Below are 17513 nucleotides of genomic sequence, written 5' to 3' on the forward strand. Positions count from 1 at the left end.
ATAATAAGCCACCCAATGGTGCTTATTTGCAGCCTTGAGCGTAGGCTGAAGCCTCGGTTACTGGTTATTGAGACTCTGGAAAGTAAGAATTCGCTAAGAAGGAAAGTTAGCATGACTACAATTTATAAGATGCCTGACAAGAAGTTCAGAGAGAAATACGTTGTTCCTTACTTAAAAGAGCTCGAGGAAGTATCCATGTCTATTGTGGGCACTTAATTGTTAAATTTTGTATAGTTGAGGGCACATATCAAATCTTTGATGTACTTTGGGTTCATAATCCCGTATTTCTTCATGAAATTGGTTCTTTAAGCAGTTTGTAAGATTTTACTTCGCAATAATCGAGTCTTATGTTGGATAACTCCAATACTGTCTCAATACAACAGACAACATTGTAGTTGATTGTTTTAGACTGTTAGTCATTGTTTCCAGTCTCTACACTATGCACAATGCACATCCACTTGTGATGGTTCCTGTATTTGCTGCTTTCTAATGTTATTTATATATACTCACACCGATGGTTTTAGGGTGTGTTCTCGTACTGGTTATTGTTAGAAACTTTTCATTTTCTTGCCATTGAATATCTACTCTGATATGCCATAGTTTTGCATGTAAATGGTCATTTGCTACTGCAGGCAGGTTGCTAACCTTAAATGCATTTTGGATTGACCTATTGCAGGTCACTGTAAATCATGTTTTTGATCAATTGCATGAGAACCAGTGTTTTGCGAAGCTGAATTATTTTTAATAAGGAAATTGCATGGATCTTTCTTTTAAACAAATAGGAATGCAGAAACATGTTAAAGTTTGTTTTGAAAGGAAAAGCATAGTAAAAATGAATTTTAAGAGTTATGTCAAAAGAAAATGAGATCTTGAAGTGGCACTTATTGAGAGACTTGGTCTTTAACTTGTGGCAAATCATGGGATTTTGTTTTAGTTTGAAATGGCAAATCTAGGTCTAACTAATGGCTACTTGACAAGTGTGTTAATGATCATGGCTCCCAAATCTGTCCAGATACAACACGCAGAGACTTCTGGCATCGTTATGGTGTTATTTCTAGTAGTTGGTCTGGCATCAGGATCAGTCATAGCTTGGTTCTGGGTCATCGGATCATCAGCCAAGATCTCTCCAACAGGTGGCCGCTATGAATTTGTGCTAATGATGTGTTTACCTTTGTAAAGTTTATCTAAAAGCCGTTGTTTGTAGCAGTGTTTTTCTTCAAATTGTATGATGAATACTGTGCCTGAAGTGTGCATATCTGCTTTCAATGTATGCCTGCATCTTAAAAACATGAAAAAGAAAAAATGGAAACATTTGGCTATTATCTGCTTTTAGTCTAGTTTGCTTCCATTGAATTTCTATGATGTTGCAGCAAATATAGTTATAGAGTTTAAATAGGAAAATTGGAGTGATTTACGGTATTGAATTTCTATGATGTTGCAGCAAATATAGTTATAATATATTTAATAATAATTATGTTAATTTATATTTTACAGTATCATATATTATGGTTTGAGTAAATTCATATAAGAATATTAATTATTAAGAATTTTATTAAATTATATATTTTAATTAAAATATATTTAATAATAATTATGTTTAAATATGATTAAATTATTTATTATTGATATTAATCTTATTAAAATTTAAATAAAATAATTTACCAAAACAAATTTCTGCTAATTATTAACCATTTTATTAAATTATATATTTTAATTAAAATATATTAAATAATAATTATGTTTAAATATGATTAAATTATTTATTTTGATAATAAATAATCTTATTAAAATTTAAATAACAATAACAATAATCATTTACCAAAACAAATTTATGCTAAGGGTATTCTGGTCATTTTAGTTTTCTCCATTATGCTATTACACCTCTATTACATTCAACCAAACACAGTTTTACTATTACGCCTCTATTCCATTACATTCAACCAAGCAGTTGATTTGCTCTTAAGTTTGGTAACTTTCGTGGCCTGGGCTACTACAGCATTAGCTAAATAATTAAATTTCATTAGTATAGTAATTAGTAACACGACGCAAGATCTTCGGTTTTCCTTTTCCTTGTTCCCTACACTGGACCCTCTCATCTTCAAAGCTAACACAAATGTATACCCTATTTAATAATATTACATATAAATAAATAACCCCTAATTTCCTTCTCAATTCTCTTAAATCATCACCCTTTTCCTGCAATCCAAACAAACAAAACCTCTCTCTTTATCTGTGACACCAACCAACCAAGCAGCAACCCCCCCCCCCCTGCATAAATGATCAGGTATTGAATCAAAATTCATCCCCTTTTTTTTTAATTCACTATGTTTTCATTTACATCTCATAATTTCATTCGATCAGAGCTTGTTGATTCGCATTTTCACTTCACATTGCGTTTGCTTTCCTGTAATTTTCCATTTTTCTTCTATCAATCAACCTATTTTACGTTTTAATTATGTTTCTTTCTTTCATGTTACCTATTCCAATATAATCTTTAACTTGGCTATTCATTTTCATTGCATGATGATCTTTTTGTTGACTTTCTGTCTTTAATATTCTTTTGGTTTTACGGGAAGCTCTTGTATAACCGAATATGCCTGTAGGGTTTTCAAATTTACGTGTTTATGTCATTTACAACAAGTGAAACGTCTTTCAATTCCGATTTATCTACTAGAACCGCTTGAATCCGCTTGAATTTATGCTGCTTTCCAAATATGCACATCTTCTTTTTCCAAATTTGATGGGTTTTTGTTGTTACTATTACTGTGATGAGAATTCAGATTTTGTTTTGGGTTTTGTTAACAATTTAACATCGGAAATCTATGATTATTGATGTTTTAACGTGGATGTGAATCGAGCGGCTAGACTATCTACTTAGACAATTACTTGTGCTTTGGTGTTTCTGATCTTTATTATTATTTTTTTAACCACCGCTCTAAGGTCTTGGCTCCTCCAGCCAGCACCACTGCCTTTCCTCCCATCTCCGCCGCCAGCTGATTGTTGATGTATCATCGGACCTAATTCCAGTCTGAAGAATTGATTTAATTGGTAACCTTTTAAGTTTCGAGTTAGAATCTTATTTTAGAAAAAAAAAAACCAAAAAAAAGAAAGAAAGAAAAAAAGGAAAAAGAAAACGGATGGGGAGGATCTCAATAGCTTATATACATGAGGGTAAATGGCCTCCTGGGTCAGTTGATATTCACATCATCCAAAAGAGTCTTCGAAAGGCTGTCTTTGTAGCTATTCTCCTTATACCATTTGCCTGCATTTTCCTATCTCTCAAGGTATGGTCCTTATACTCGTCTCTTTTATCTTTCTGTAATTCCTTTAGTGATATGTTCTTCTGTTTAGGAATCAATTGACTACCTTTTGTACCATGACTGAGATGGGGAAGTAAGTATGACTAATCATGATTTTTGGGAACCTAAATAATTTTCTAGTTCTAGTGTTAAAATGGGATTTTTTTTTTTTGCTTGAATAGAAATCCTCTGGAAATTAACTCCTTGTTTGCTTTTAGCATCTCATACAATGCGTAAATGATATAACAGGAAATTTCAGCCACTCTTATTTTGTGGAGATTTCAGCTAAGTGGACTTCTTGTCATATTATTATTATTGCTTTGGAACCCTGTTCACAAAGGTAAGAGCTTCTTCAGCCGGTTGCCTTTGTTATTTGATGTGCTATTTTTTTCAATTTCGAACAAGTACAATGTGATTGCTAGATATATTGTTTTAATCCTTTTTCTCAAGTTTTCTATTTTTAAGCTTTCAGAGTCTGTCATCATAATGCCAGCCTTTGGAGTTCAGCTTGAAACCCACTATACGAGGTAACTTACTAAAACCTCTAATTCTTGAGAATGAGTGTTAAATATCTATGTAGGTACATGTTTTATGGTATACCATGAATATGCAAAAACATAGCTTATGTTTTTGTTTTTCTTCTATACTATAAGTTCTGCAAGTTGATGGTCGGATAATTTTCCTGATTTGATTTTCAAAATTCCTCTTTTACTTTTAAAATAAGACTGTCTAAGAAGGGGAAACTTCTGTTGTCACTCTATCAAAATTTGATGTTCTAGGTTATTAATCAGTATTAGGGTTTAGTTGTTCTTCCATCCAGTTTTTTGCATTTCGCATTGCATTGTCTTGGATTTGCAAGTGGTTCTCAATCCTTTCTAGCTTTTCTTCTATAGACATGCTCACTATTAGAGAAGCAGCTTAATCAATTTTCATAAATAAATCCTTTAGATTTTTTAGTCACGAGCTTTTACAAATAAGTAGTTGTACTAGCACTATAACCAATGTTATTATTTCATCTGGTTTTGTTTGTTTACTTTTGTTGTAGTGGAAGAATCATCCGCAGATTCATTCCTGCCGGTGAGATTTTGAAACCTGTATTATTAGAATGTGTTACCCCCGTAACTTGTTACTGGAGCCTCTCTTTACTTGTGCGTGGGAAGGAAGAGCTAGTGTTGGTGTTCAAGGTAAGACAACTGAATTTCAATCTCTGTTATTTGCTTAAGAACATATGGGGGGAGATATACTGCCGTATATCTTAAACAGGATGGTCAATCCCTTACTTTGAAGATATCAAGTAACAATAGGAGAGTGTATATGCATGTGCTGTCATTATAAGTTAATATAGTAAGTAGTATTGGGTTTAATTGAGGCGTGAAACTTGGTCTATGTGTGAAGGAGCTACACCCTCCAATGAAGATGTTGCTTCCCATATGGAAGGCCTTGTGTGCTAGCATTGACAACAAAGAAGGTCCAGACACATGTGGGGAAGGTGAAGGTGGCTGATGTCAAGGCCGTGAAAGTAGAAAGAGGAATATATGAAAACACATCAATTAGCAAAGAAAACGTATGTGGATTGCTTGCTGCAAGCGTAGAGAAGAGATAGGGGTAAAATGCATTCTCGTCAGAGTAAAAACAATTTAGTCCTTTTTTGTAGAAGAGGATGAGCATTAGAGATTATCAGCAAGCTGTCTGTTGCTAAAGGAAACAAACAATGGATGAGCTTTCCAACTCAATTAACCAAGATACAATATGCATATTTGTTGGTCTGTTCACTTTTTTAGTATGTTTTTCTTTTTCTTTTCTTTTCTTTTGTTGGTTTCATTTGATATCGAAATGGTATACAGTTAAACTGGGTTGGGATTTGACTCAGTTGTATGTGAGGAAAAAAAAGTAAATCAAATGTTGCATCATTTTCACCCAATGTATGGGATACGAGTTAGAATGATAATGCTCAGATGTGAGGATCTAAATTGCGACTTTTGCGAACAAGGCAAGGGTATTGAGAATTCAACTAGAAACAAATAAACATTCCGCCATTAAGGTCGATGGAATGCATTTTACTTAATTTTCAGTATGCCATGCGATCATATGCTGCTATCGGGCTGTGAAATGTCAAGGGTGTGCTAGCGTAATTGATTACCACACTGGTTAAACAAGAGGCCTGAACCCTTAAGCTTATACCAAGGAAATGATTCTACTTGCTAATTGGGGAGATGGGGAAGAGAGCAAACAACCAAGAATTAATGCACGGAGAAATACAAATGTAGTACAATGTTTGCAATATACTTTTATGTTCAATTTGCCGTAAATTCAGTTTACTACCATCACCCTATGAGTTGAGAATACATCATAGAGGGAAGAAAAATAACACATCTCGTAGCACCCAATTATTATTATGGGGTGAAAAAGAATGTCAATTACCCATCTTGGATAATGCTTTGGTTCCCTGAAAGCCCAACTTCTCGCAGGCTGAGATCAGGTAAAATCAATCCAACAATGGGTCCAGTCACCTTTAGACAATCACACTATGACGTGGTTTCAGCTTAACACGTTAGCTTGGTTTTTCATCAGCAGCTGCTCTTAACCGCAAGCTGGCCCTTTCAAGGCTCACTCCTTGTCGGCATAGCCCATGCCATAACTCCCTGCCTTCATCATCCCTCACTTGCATCTTAGCTATCTGCCCATGCAATGCCTCCAAATTCACAAGCGGGGCAGTGGTTGGTCGCCCATGAGCACACTGCATGTTATCATTTTCACATTTATTAAGGCAGCATAAGAATCTCCCTCTCTCACACACACGTGCAAATGAATGCATACATTCATAAAATGTCAGCAGTCGAATCTGCAAAAAGAATTCTTGGTGTGGTATATGTTCAACTCACTTGGAAGCACAGCGAGGTCTGCTTTAGCTCTTCAACAATTAAGGAACATTCTGAAGGAAGCAAGGAGTCTCCGAACATAATTGCACCTTAATGATGAAAGCATGACAGGAAGTTACACAAAGTTGGAGAACTTGCAATGAAGGACAAGATATTATCAACATATTAACGAAGGTTATGGAAGTAGCAGAGTTGGAACTATAAATAGACGTAAGAGAGAAAAGAGACAAAAGATATCTTAACAGCCACAGTGAAGAAGTCTCACTTGACCTATGCATATATATTATTTGCTCAGATAATTATTGCACTAACCACTCTAATTAAGTATTAGATAAATCATAAAACTTCCACATATTTGAATTTGATTCGTCCAGTTGCCATAACCATGTGAGATTAGACATACCTCGGCATGCTTTGGAATTAAGAATGCGACTAACAGATGGGGGCATTGTTGATGATCCGTCCGTATCAGCAAGCTACGTATTATAAATACAAACTGAGAGTCAGAAATTAAACCTTTACCAATAAGTAAAAGGGAAAGGAGAAGTAGGAAATAAATGTTCTGATAAGCAACAAACCATGTATTACCTGGTGAAGAAATTCCAATAGATCAACATCAGATAAATTGACACCTAAAATGCAAGGTACCTGCATGTTATCCATAAAATGTTGTTGACATTGAAGTTTTAACAGAACAGAAATGGCAAACTTGAATTTGCATGATAAGCAAACAAGGACACAGTATTTCAGGGATAAGCTTCCAAAATTTCCTTCAAAATATGATAAAACAGGTAATTTTGACCCAACCTCATTGAACTTACGAAAAAGCAGTAAGTAATGCTCAAGCAAAAGATGTAAGGGCGGTGGTTTAGCTTCCATCAATATAAACAGAAGTGAAATGGAGCTTAACTGCAAGAAGTATGACAACAGCTGGCTTACGCTGAATAAGGTTCAAATTCCTGGATAGTAATTAAAATTAAGAAGCAAAATCAGGATATATAATAAGATTAATAGCAATGAATATCAGAAGACAATGAATGGAACATTAAGGAATGAAACACAAAATGGTGAAACTCCTGCTAACATCTTTATAGGTAAGAGATATGCACCTTTGAACAATGTTTTTGCCTCCAAATCCACATTCAGGATTATTTATCACACAGCAAACTATATGAGCGTAATATTTTCAAACCAAGGAAAAAAACAAATTACTTCTTGAAGGATCTTGAATCTTGCGTGTGAAAGTCACAGATCCAACCCCAATGTCTTATTTGTTCAGAAAAATTGTGCAGCAACTGATATCCCATCTCTGGCAGGATCTGTTATTTAACAAGTAATAAGTTAAACCTAGATTCACAAAGAAAAAAAAAAACATCATTGCCAAAGCTCCAGGATAAAGCTTCATACATTAAACTGTACATACCAGCTCTTTCTCTGTATCCAAATAGGCGACTGACTTCCCTTCACCAGATAAGACCTAGTTTTTTTGACATGTCAAATTAGTAGCAAAAATCACTACTTCGACAAATTTGAACTAGAGAATAGTTTTACCTTGCGACGAAGTTCTTCTAGTTGAATTCTTTCATCTGCAGCATGCTGCAGAAGATAACAATAACTAGAGTTAATCATACTGCCAAAATTTCTATAGCATTTATGTGAGGATGTATGCTAATGTAATCATTTGTATGTCCAAATCAGCATACAAGGCTGTTGTATAGGCATCAAATCCATGGATTAGGATATGTATGAATTATGGTATACTTGACATATTTGAACGATCATTGCAACTAATGTTTTCTCCTCATTTCTCATCAACTATTCATCCAACTGTTGTCATGTGTAATCTGTCTTCTAAGATCAGAATTTCTGATGACCTTCACCATGACTAATTAACCTCTCTTTTTAGTCAGTCAGCTGTTATTAAAGGAATCACTATATCTTTTGAAGACCAACATCTGACAAGTGGTATATCCAAGACCCCGTATATGTGCAATTCATAGTACATACATAAACTTAAGGTACCATTTTCAGCTGAAAACTTACACTGCAATAATTAGAGCAGAAAATGCATGACAAGAAAAGGGTAATGCTATAGAAATTTAAGCCAGTAATGGACCTGGTCAATGATAGCAAGTTTTCCACCAGCTACAATTGGGATGAATTTCTTATCCACCTGCTGCAGAACCTTGGCCTCTGTGAGACACTTCTTAATAATTGATTTAGGAACCAATGATTCAGCAGCAAGGTTAAGGAATCCAGAAGCGATATCAAGTAAAGTATCTTCATTGTCAGCATCATATAATTTGTTATTCCTCTGCATTAACAATACAGTAAATACTATTGACCACTAGTGAATGCATCTGGAGCTGAAAACTCAGAAGCAGCAAATACGGTTTATTAAAATTGCAAAATACCCAACTGTTTTTCTCCATTTGGTTCCAGAAATTAGGGGATCCTGATTTCCATATGAGGGAAATACTGAAAGATGAGAGAACAAACAAGAGCTGTTAATCTGTTGATATGTAGTTAAAGTTTTTCCTTCTTTGGCAACTAAGTAAATTTAAGGAGAAAAAAAAGGATTTTGCATTCCATGTCTATTACTCTACTGTAATGTTGATAAACTCTCATCCTCTTCAAGTTCACCCAATACCAAATCAATATCAATTGTTTTGTAAGAACTTACGCTTAAATACAAGTATTTCTTCTGGTGAAAGAACAGAAATACCTTGCACTGGAACAAGTTCAGGATCCTCTCGGCAATAAGGTTGTTCAATCTTATCACATTTTTGAACTATGGGACCATGCACCTTGTCTGGTTTGTTATTCATATTTGATCTGTATTTAGCCAAAGTGAACAACCAAGAAAGAGAGAAAATTCAAGTTTCAGCAGCAAAATCAAAGTCAATTCTGTAAGGAGATAACAAAATTGCTCATACCTATTCTTCCCAAAATTAGGTTCAAAGCATCGATTGTGCAAACCAGAAGAATGTTGTGGAGGCTTCTTATCACCAGTCTCTGCAAAATTCATTTATATTAATATGGTACATCATTAACCAATCCTTTAAACTGAGATGTACATCACATAATCACCTAAAAAGGTGTATGGACCACGGACTTCATTAGAAGTAGATTCCTCCGACGTCTGCAAACAATGATGTAAGGAGATAAACCTCCTCTTCCGGATGTAAAAAGGAGGAGCTGACTGGCTTCTTCTTGATCTTTCTTTAGGACTAAAGTTTTTTCCAAAATCTTGATAACGAAAGCAATCTCTTTTCCTTTTATGTTCATTAATACTTGAGTCTGAACAAGGCCAATCTCCGTCTTCAATTACTACGTTGAATTGTTCTGGAGAAAATTTATGTTTTAGATTGTCTTGTTGAAGGTGCTCAGAGAATTCCCTACTGGATTCAGCATAGTCAATTCCTTGTTCAGTGTTTGGGAAATCATGGATGCATTTTTCTTGGCTGGAGCCCCTTGAGATTAGATCAAAACCAAATTGGTTGTCCTTGTCTTCACCATCAGAGAAATGACCAAAGTTAGTCCTTTTCTCAGATCTGAAACTCCCTTCTATTGCATTCTTATAACTAAATTGTGCAAAGAGGTTTGAGGTTCCCGAACGCAATCCCAAACTTAAGAACTGATGACTAGAGGCAAAGTTTTCAGCTAGCATGACTGAACCAGATACTAGGCCATTTTCTTCAACAGAAACATCTCCACATGACAGAAACAACTTTGCAGAAGCTCCTCTTAAAACATCACAATCCATAGGAATGTTATCTGTTCCTACAAGCTTGGGTCCATCCTGCCATGCGGTCTTTGAAAGGTGATCAAATGTCTGGTCACTGAAATCAACTTCCATCATATTGAAGCCATCATTTGAGCAGACCCACTTCCTTTTTGTCTTAAGGCTATCAATTGGTGAGTCAACTCCTACGTCACTTTCAACCAACTCCCTGTCAAGTGGCTGGTTTCTTTGGAAGGAGCAACTTTGCATAAAAGGTTTGCTGATATTTTTCCTAAACTGCATGTCATTGCAAACTTCACGACTATCAAAAGGAAAAACACTCCTAACTGTTTCATTGGTCACACAACTCTCAAACTTGAGGGATTCATTACCTAACTTTGAACTTATATTATTGTTGTTCACATGATAGTTTGGTCTTCCTGAAGCAATAAATCTATTTTCCAAGAAGTGATCTTCTGCTAAAATATTGTTATCAGATGACCAAAGATGCCAATCACTCCTTTGGTTTACTACGGAGCCACCTTTGGAAAGGGAATCACCCAAACTTTGAAAAGAATAGTCAGTCCAATGAACAAACTTCATATCATTCTGCTGATCTTTAAATTGTGCAGTATTCCCATTGCACTCCTCAAATGGCGTATCTTCACGGTCCATATGAAACAAATTATCTATGGTTAGCTTGTCCAATGAAGAAGATGGTTGATACTTTTTAGTCCTCTTCCTCGTTGCAAATTCCAAGTCCACTGATGATCCATCAAAAAAATCTACAGAACAAACGTTGAAAAAACAAATGAAGCATGCAAGAGAGATAGCATTGCAGAAAGCAATAACTTTCTGTGAAAGCATGATTGGATATTCATTCACATCATGTCCAAAGAAAATGTTTGGCCAATAACATATCGAAGGGCACCTTCTGCAACATTTAAAATATTTACATCTTCCTTCAGGGTTTCTGCTTGTCCTAATCCATCAACTGCATGAGTTAAAGGACTAGATAAGAAACCAATTATAACTTGATAGTTTCAGGAGTCATTACAAAAACAACCATAATAAGCACTTTGTTCTGTATGGCTGAGAGCATACCATAACTAATATTTTTCCTCCAGAGGTGTTGAACTGCTGTCTCAATTAAGGTACATACAGGTTTCCAATCCTGGCAAGAAAGAAACAGAAAGAGAGAGAGATTTGAGGTTGAATTAACAACTTTCTGAAGTTCCTAATAACCCTAAGGGCCCAAAATTTCTTGTTTTTCGAAAAAGGAAAAAATAAACTCACCACTGAGGATTAAACGAATGAAGAGTTGAATTACGACATTTGGCAGATGACTTTTAAAGGTAACCACACAAATTGATAATGTTTTAATCCTACAATTAATGAATAAAGTGTATACCCAAAGGGAAAAAAGGTAAAGTATGTCCAACTTATGTGCAAAGTCCATCTGATCATCATACACACTGTCATTTATTATTGAAGGAATAATGTCATATTCCATTGTGCTTCAAGAAAATTTTCAATGTGGCATATGTACTTTAAAAGTGTGTAATATGGCATCTATACTACCATTAGTCTATTAAAATGGCACTAGGGGTTAACACCGTTAAGGTGGATGACATTATTCCCAACTTTCAGACCAAATCCAGCAAACCATAGGCACAGGAGGCCGGAACCAGTATTGGCAGGTTGAAATAGGCTTGAAACAGGCCAGTTTCACTGCAAATTTGACCCTCAGGCTAGATCTAGCCAGTGACTAGCTAGGCTTCATAAGAAAGTTGATAGATTGGAGGAGAAAAGGGGGACGGGAGAGAAAGTAGAAAAAATTGGCATTATTTCTCATGCATCAACATGTGATCGGATGGAGGTCACGTCAGCTGTTTTAGTTAACATTGTTAACCACAGGGTGCTAGATTTTCACACAGAATGATAGTACATATACTACATTACACATTTTAGAGGTACTTTACCACATTGAAAGGTTCCACAATGTACAAGGAGCTGGCGACAAAACACAATGACATACAAAGGCCAAAGGTGACACTTCACTATCATAGAAAGCAGCATTGAGTATTCTGGCCATACTTCTATGCAATAGAAGCAAGCAATTCCACGTTTGTTATAAGAAAATGAAAAAAGTTCAAAGTAGTCTTCAAATGTTTTGAACAAACATTATTTTGAACCAGATACTAAGGTTCCTTCTCGAAAAGAAAATGTTTTAACCAATACAAATGCAAACTAAATCATGGTTCTCAATTAGACTGCATATTACCTTGAATTCGACATATGTCTTTGATGGTTCAAAGGTTAAATCATAGAAAGATGGTGGGCAGCTAATGTTAATTATGTATGATGGAACCACTTGAGATCTACTCCTTTTTCCGTTCTTGGTCCAGTTATTAGCCTTCTCTGGATGTAAAGACTCGAAACTAGTAGACAAGTTGTTCAGCAACTTATGAATGGGACCCTTGCAGACAAGTCTTGAATTGATATCTGACATTGTCAAGGTCCAAAACGAAATTGATGATAAACAATGTTTTCATATTGACTAGCCATATAGTGGTCTCAGATATTCAGCGGATACAGACATATTGAAAGGCCTGCCAGAAAAGAAAAAAAATATCATAAGGAGGAATCTAGAATATAAAAATTATGAAGACACTTATGCAGTTAATCAAAATAATTATTCTACCTTAGAAGTAAAATCATCACAAGGTCCAGATATGTAGCCTGAAAGCTTGAGGGAACCATCACTAGCATTCAGCTTCTGCAGACAGGCACAATCCTCAATTCCAAGACCACTCATCAGAAGAGGCAAAGGGGAAGAGGAAGGATTCACAGAGAGAAGCTCATCCTCACTTAATTCAACAAACAATAAAGTTAAAAAAAAAAAAAAGAAATGGAAAAGGAACATGAATGACACAGTTCCAACAATGAAATTTGACAAGAACATACCTCTCAATATCAATAAGATTGAAGTAAACCATTGGGTGAACAAGAGCAATTCTGAATACACACTTTTTAACAGACTGCAACACCTTCTTCGGGCTTCAAATTCAGCATTACAAATCACAGGTGCGTCGATTCAGTGTAATGGTAGAGATTTCACAAGGTGCAACCAAGAGCTAGTTTCATAAACTATGCTTAACTATAAGGGAAACAAGAAATTGGAGATTAAAAAGACAAACCTTGATTGCATTTGTTTCTTCCGAACAGGTTGATTGCAAAATAAATCACGCACAACAACTGTATGGAATCAAGACATTAGTCAATGAAGAAAAGAAAAAATTGAAAGAAAAACAGGCCTTCTTTTCCTATTATTTTAAGTGATTTCTCACCGATTTGAGTCTTCTCCTAATACTTAAGGTTACCTAGCTGTACTCTTTTTTATATATAACTTCAAAGCTAGAATAACATCTGCTCTCTTCAGGCTAAACACCAAAAGCTTTGAGAAAATGTGGCAAAAAGATTGGTCTAACACGCAAAGGAATTTCAACATTAAATGGACAAGAACAGATCTTCAAGTCAAGCAATAATACCAGTGAGCTAACAACAAATGCAGTGGCCAGATAACGCCTTACCTGTTGTGCCCATATCTTTCCTATCATCATCAATTCCAAGATACAAACACTTGGACCCCTGGAAAGAAAGAACCAAGAGAAATTTAATTGCAGCCAATATCAAAATGATTAGCAAAGAAAAAAGAAGCTTATAACAAAATAGCCACTGCAGATACCTTTATCACCTTGCGGTATCCATTTGGTCTTCCATAAGCTTTTGTTACTATTTCTACCAAAGCTACATCAGATATAGAAGCTAGAGCTTCTCCCCGAAAGCCAAAGCTACTGCCAGCAGCATCCAAATCACTAAGATGGTTAAGTTTGGACGTTACTGGCATAAAGAGAAATGAAGCGAGCACTGTGAGTTAGTGAGAAAACAAATTGAAGGCATTACAGAAAATCAGGAAATAAAAGGCATCATCGACAAGTATATTACGAAGCTAACCATATCTTTCTCCCAGTAGCACCAATCCATCCCGAGATATACCAGACCCTGAAAGCATATAAGCAACAAATAAATAAAAAAATCAAACATGAAACCTGGATGGACGTGACAATTGACTAAAGGTGTTAGCAACGAAAGGCATGATAGCTTTTACCATCATCCACCACTTTGACATAGCTGCTCCCAACACTTAGAAAGACTGACACCTGAAACAATAAAGAAACGGCGACTCTTAACACAGAGTTCCCTTCGTAGAAATTATTTACGAGTTAGTTGTTGAAATTTACGACCTTTGTCGCAGCAGCATCGAGGCTGTTGAAAATGAGCTCCTCCACAACCCTAGTGAGGTCAAACAAGATAGTGGCAGAACGCACTGTACTACGAACAGCATCTGGCAAGGGCTTAATACTCCCCATTACAAGCCTAACCTAGCTCATGTAGAAAATTAAACAAACATACGCATCAAAACCAATCCGCTTTAAATACACCAAAAAGAAAAAAGAGTACTCCGGGGGAAAACGAGTAATTAGCAACAAATTAGGATTGGGAAAGCCTTTTCTTAAGAAAATTTTTTTATTACGGAGAAAACAAATAAGGTTTAGGGTTTACAGCATTGGTTTCGCGCATTTCAGTTTTTTTTTCCCTCGTTTCGCAATTCACTTTTTCAGTTTGGTACTTTCGTGGGCTGGGCTGGGTTACAACAGCATTAGTATTAGTATTAGCATTAGCTAAATAATCCTAAATAATTAAATTTCATTAGTATAGTAATTGGTAACACGACATAAGATCTTCGTTTTTCCTTTTCCTTATTCCCTACACTGGACCCTCTCGCTCGCTCCCTCTCATCTTCAAAACTAACACAAATGTGTACCCTATATAATAATATGACATAAATAAACAAAAAACCCTAATTTCCTTCTTCTCAAATCTCTTAAATCATCTCTCTTTTCCTGCAATCCAAACAAACAAAAACTCTCTCTTTATCTGTGACACCAACCAACCAAGCAGCAAACCCCCCCTGCATAAATGATCAGGTATTGAATCAAAATTCATCCCTTTTTTTCTTTTAATTCACTCTAATTTCAGTTACATCTCATAATTTCATTCGATCAGAGCTTGTTGATTCGCATTTTCGCTTCACGTTGCGTTTGCTTTCCTGTAATTTTCCATTTTTCTTCTATCAATCAACCTATTTTACGTTTTAATTTTGTTTCTTTCTTTCATGTTACCTGTTCCGATATAATCTTTAACTTGGCTATTCATTTCCATTGCATGATGATCTTTTTGTTGACTTTCTGTCTTTATTATTCTTTTGGTTTTACGGGAAGCTCTTGTGTAACCGAATATGCCGGTAGGGTTTTCAAATTTACGTTGTTTATGTCATTTACAACACGTGAAACGTCTTTCAGTTCCGATTTATCTATTAGAACCGCTTGAATTTATGCTGCTTTCCAAATCTGCTCATCTTCTTTTTCCAAATTTGATGGGTTTTTGCTGTTACTATTACTGTGATGAGAATTCAGATTTTGTTTTGGGTTTTGTTTACAATTTAACATCGGGAATCTATGATTATTGATGTTTTAACGTGGATGTGATTCGAGCGGCTAGACTATCTATGTAGACAAATTACTTGTGCTTTGGTGTTTCAGATTTTAATAAATCGGAGAAGGGATATTAATGGAGGCTAACATTTGTGACATCAATCACTTGGATGCGGATGTCCTCCTGCCTCCTCGGAAGCGTCTGCTTGCAGGATTTAAGAAACAGGCATCCAATGCCAATGATGCTTCAGATCAGCCTGCAGTGGCTTCTTCCTCTTCATCTCCTCCTTCACCTTCACCTTCACCTTCACCCTCACCCTCACCCTCACCCTCACCCTCACACTCGCCTTCTGCTTCTTCAAGTGATGTTAATGACCATCTAAAAAATTTATTGATGAGTTCCCATTTATATAACCCAAATCTTTCTCCTGAGGAGATTTTGGAGGCCTCAAGAGCAGCAGCTACCTCTGCTGCTAAAGCTGCTGAGGCTGCCAGAGCTGCTGCAGAGGAGAAGGCAGCAATTGCAGCTAAAGCTGTTGCTGCAGCTAAGAATGCATTGGACATGGTAGCAAAATTTTCTGAAGACTCGATTAATAAGGAAAGACACCTAAAAAAGAATAAGCTCAAGAAACATGTCCCTGTTCAACTCTTGTACAAGAAACACGAACCAATTGAGAGTCCTAGGACAGATGAAGAGTTAGCCCGGAAGTTGCACCGAGCAATCAACAGTTCCCCAAGAATCTCAAAGAATTCACCAACTTCTGAATGGAGAGGTCATAAACATAAAAGGCCTAAGATCATGCCAACTCTTGAGAAAACAAAAGCTTCCAATGGGGGTATTGTATTGGGAGGAAGCCCATCTTCTACATGCAATGGAGGTACTATAGCAGATGAAATTGATTCTGGGGACTCAATGGAAGAATCAGTTAAAGCAGAGGCAAAGGGTGCTAAATATGATAAATCTGGGCAATCAGAGTTGGATAATGGTGAAGCAGAATCAAGCCATTTGAAGGAAAAAGCTTGTGACGATGTAACTCCTAGTAAAAAGAGGGGAAGAATGAAGTTAAAGAGGCTGCCCTTAAGCATTTGTTCCTTTAGGGATCGAGTGAATCCCAAGGAAGATATGATTACTAAGAGCTCTCCATTGACTGAAAAGAACATGGATAATTCTACCGCTGCTGTTAAGACCTTTTATTCTTTGGAGCCCTCTGATGATGGTGTTATTTCAATCGAAGGTATGCGGAAATGCCAGGATTTCAAGGCCCCTGCATGTATCAAACAAAACAAAGTCGTGCAATCATAATATTCAAATCCTGTTCTTGTAACAGGTTGCTTCAAGGGTTGAAGTTAATAGCTGAGGTAGGATTCATAATTTTCTTTTATAGGAAATTAGGAACGACTTTACTCCATTTATCTCTTTGCTCGTTACTGGTTTTGTAAGGAAGTTGAATTGACAGAATGTATATTTGAATGTTCAATTGCTTGCCTCTACACTTTACTAATAGTGCTTGCTGCATAGAATGATAGCAATATTTGGATTTGAGATAAAGAGGAATGCAATAAATTTAGATGTTTTTGTTTTGTTGCATATTCATCCCGCATTCTTGGATGATGCTAGATGTACTGAAACTTTACTGCCCTTGGTATTGTTATTTCAGCAGTTGATTCATTATTTTCTTCTCCCTCAATTTGGGGTGGTTCTCCTTTATTTTTAATTATGGCCGTATAAAATGCATTTGTGTTGTTTATGAGATGCATGATTGATGGATACAGAAACACGTTCATAATCTAACGAGTTTAATGAAGGATACCAGTGAAGTTGAGGTTGCTGAAACATATTTACACCTTGACCTAGCAATCCATCATCTAACCATGGCGTTTCTTTTAAAGACTATGATAGATCTTGGCATTCGTGAACGCATTTTTTTTCTCTCAATGTCTTGCTGTAAATATTGATGAATTCATCTAGGACCTGCTGACAGTTGCTAAAGTGTAGTAATGTTGTGCCTTTTTTTTTTTTTTCGTTTGCGATCGGCTCTCCCAAGTTATACCA

The 17513-nt window shown here is 36.0% G+C and overlaps 3 protein-coding genes across 20 annotated transcripts; 2 read left to right on the forward strand and 1 right to left on the reverse strand.

The window, feature by feature from the left end:
- Positions 1–2047: 2047 nt before the first annotated feature.
- On the forward strand, positions 2048–5168 carry LOC107939591 (uncharacterized). Of its 4 annotated transcripts, none has more exons than XM_016872931.2 (6): positions 2048–2284; positions 2941–3284; positions 3549–3639; positions 3772–3826; positions 4345–4483; positions 4695–5168. In XM_016872931.2, exons 2-6 carry the CDS (start codon positions 3138–3140, stop codon positions 4800–4802), a joined length of 540 nt encoding a protein of 179 aa, XP_016728420.1. In that variant the 5' UTR covers positions 2048–2284; positions 2941–3137; the 3' UTR covers positions 4803–5168. The 4 variants fall into 4 exon arrangements, with proteins under 4 accessions (XP_016728420.1, XP_016728421.1, XP_040937588.1 ...); XM_016872932.2 differs by having other exon boundaries at positions 2062–2284; positions 2957–3284; XM_041081666.1 differs by lacking the exon at positions 2048–2284 and adding an exon at positions 2388–2406.
- A 353-nt stretch (positions 5169–5521) lies between these two features.
- On the reverse strand, positions 5522–14602 carry LOC107939586 (DNA mismatch repair protein MLH3). 15 transcript variants are annotated; one of them, XM_041081613.1, is made up of 26 exons: positions 14529–14589; positions 14210–14347; positions 14074–14125; positions 13920–13967; positions 13651–13805; positions 13496–13553; positions 13103–13160; positions 12870–12962; positions 12607–12772; positions 12499–12514; positions 12187–12407; positions 11007–11076; positions 10834–10896; positions 9269–10687; positions 9115–9193; positions 8862–9013; positions 8598–8656; positions 8295–8492; positions 7730–7774; positions 7602–7655; positions 7391–7497; positions 7089–7137; positions 6767–6826; positions 6582–6654; positions 6182–6267; positions 5522–6036 (listed from the first exon to the last, which is right to left on the reverse strand). In XM_041081613.1, exons 1-26 carry the CDS (start codon positions 14544–14546, stop codon positions 5851–5853), a joined length of 3723 nt encoding a protein of 1240 aa, XP_040937547.1. In that variant the 5' UTR covers positions 14547–14589; the 3' UTR covers positions 5522–5850. The 15 variants fall into 15 exon arrangements, 5 of the variants coding, with proteins under 5 accessions (XP_040937547.1, XP_040937549.1, XP_040937554.1 ...); XM_041081615.1 differs by having other exon boundaries at positions 8904–9013; positions 14529–14588; XM_041081620.1 differs by lacking the exon at positions 6767–6826 and having other exon boundaries at positions 14529–14591.
- A 66-nt stretch (positions 14603–14668) lies between these two features.
- LOC107939589 (putative uncharacterized protein DDB_G0290521) lies at positions 14669–17132 on the forward strand. The gene is made up of 2 exons (XM_016872929.2): positions 14669–14953; positions 15569–17132. The coding sequence occupies exon 2, from the start codon at positions 15597–15599 to the stop codon at positions 16761–16763; it is 1167 nt and encodes a 388-aa protein (XP_016728418.1). The 5' UTR covers positions 14669–14953; positions 15569–15596; the 3' UTR covers positions 16764–17132.
- Positions 17133–17513: the final 381 nt, after the last annotated feature.

Source organism: Gossypium hirsutum, chromosome A02 (genome assembly GCF_007990345.1).
Source record: "Gossypium hirsutum isolate 1008001.06 chromosome A02, Gossypium_hirsutum_v2.1, whole genome shotgun sequence".
Classification (NCBI taxonomy): Eukaryota; Viridiplantae; Streptophyta; class Magnoliopsida; order Malvales; family Malvaceae; genus Gossypium; species Gossypium hirsutum.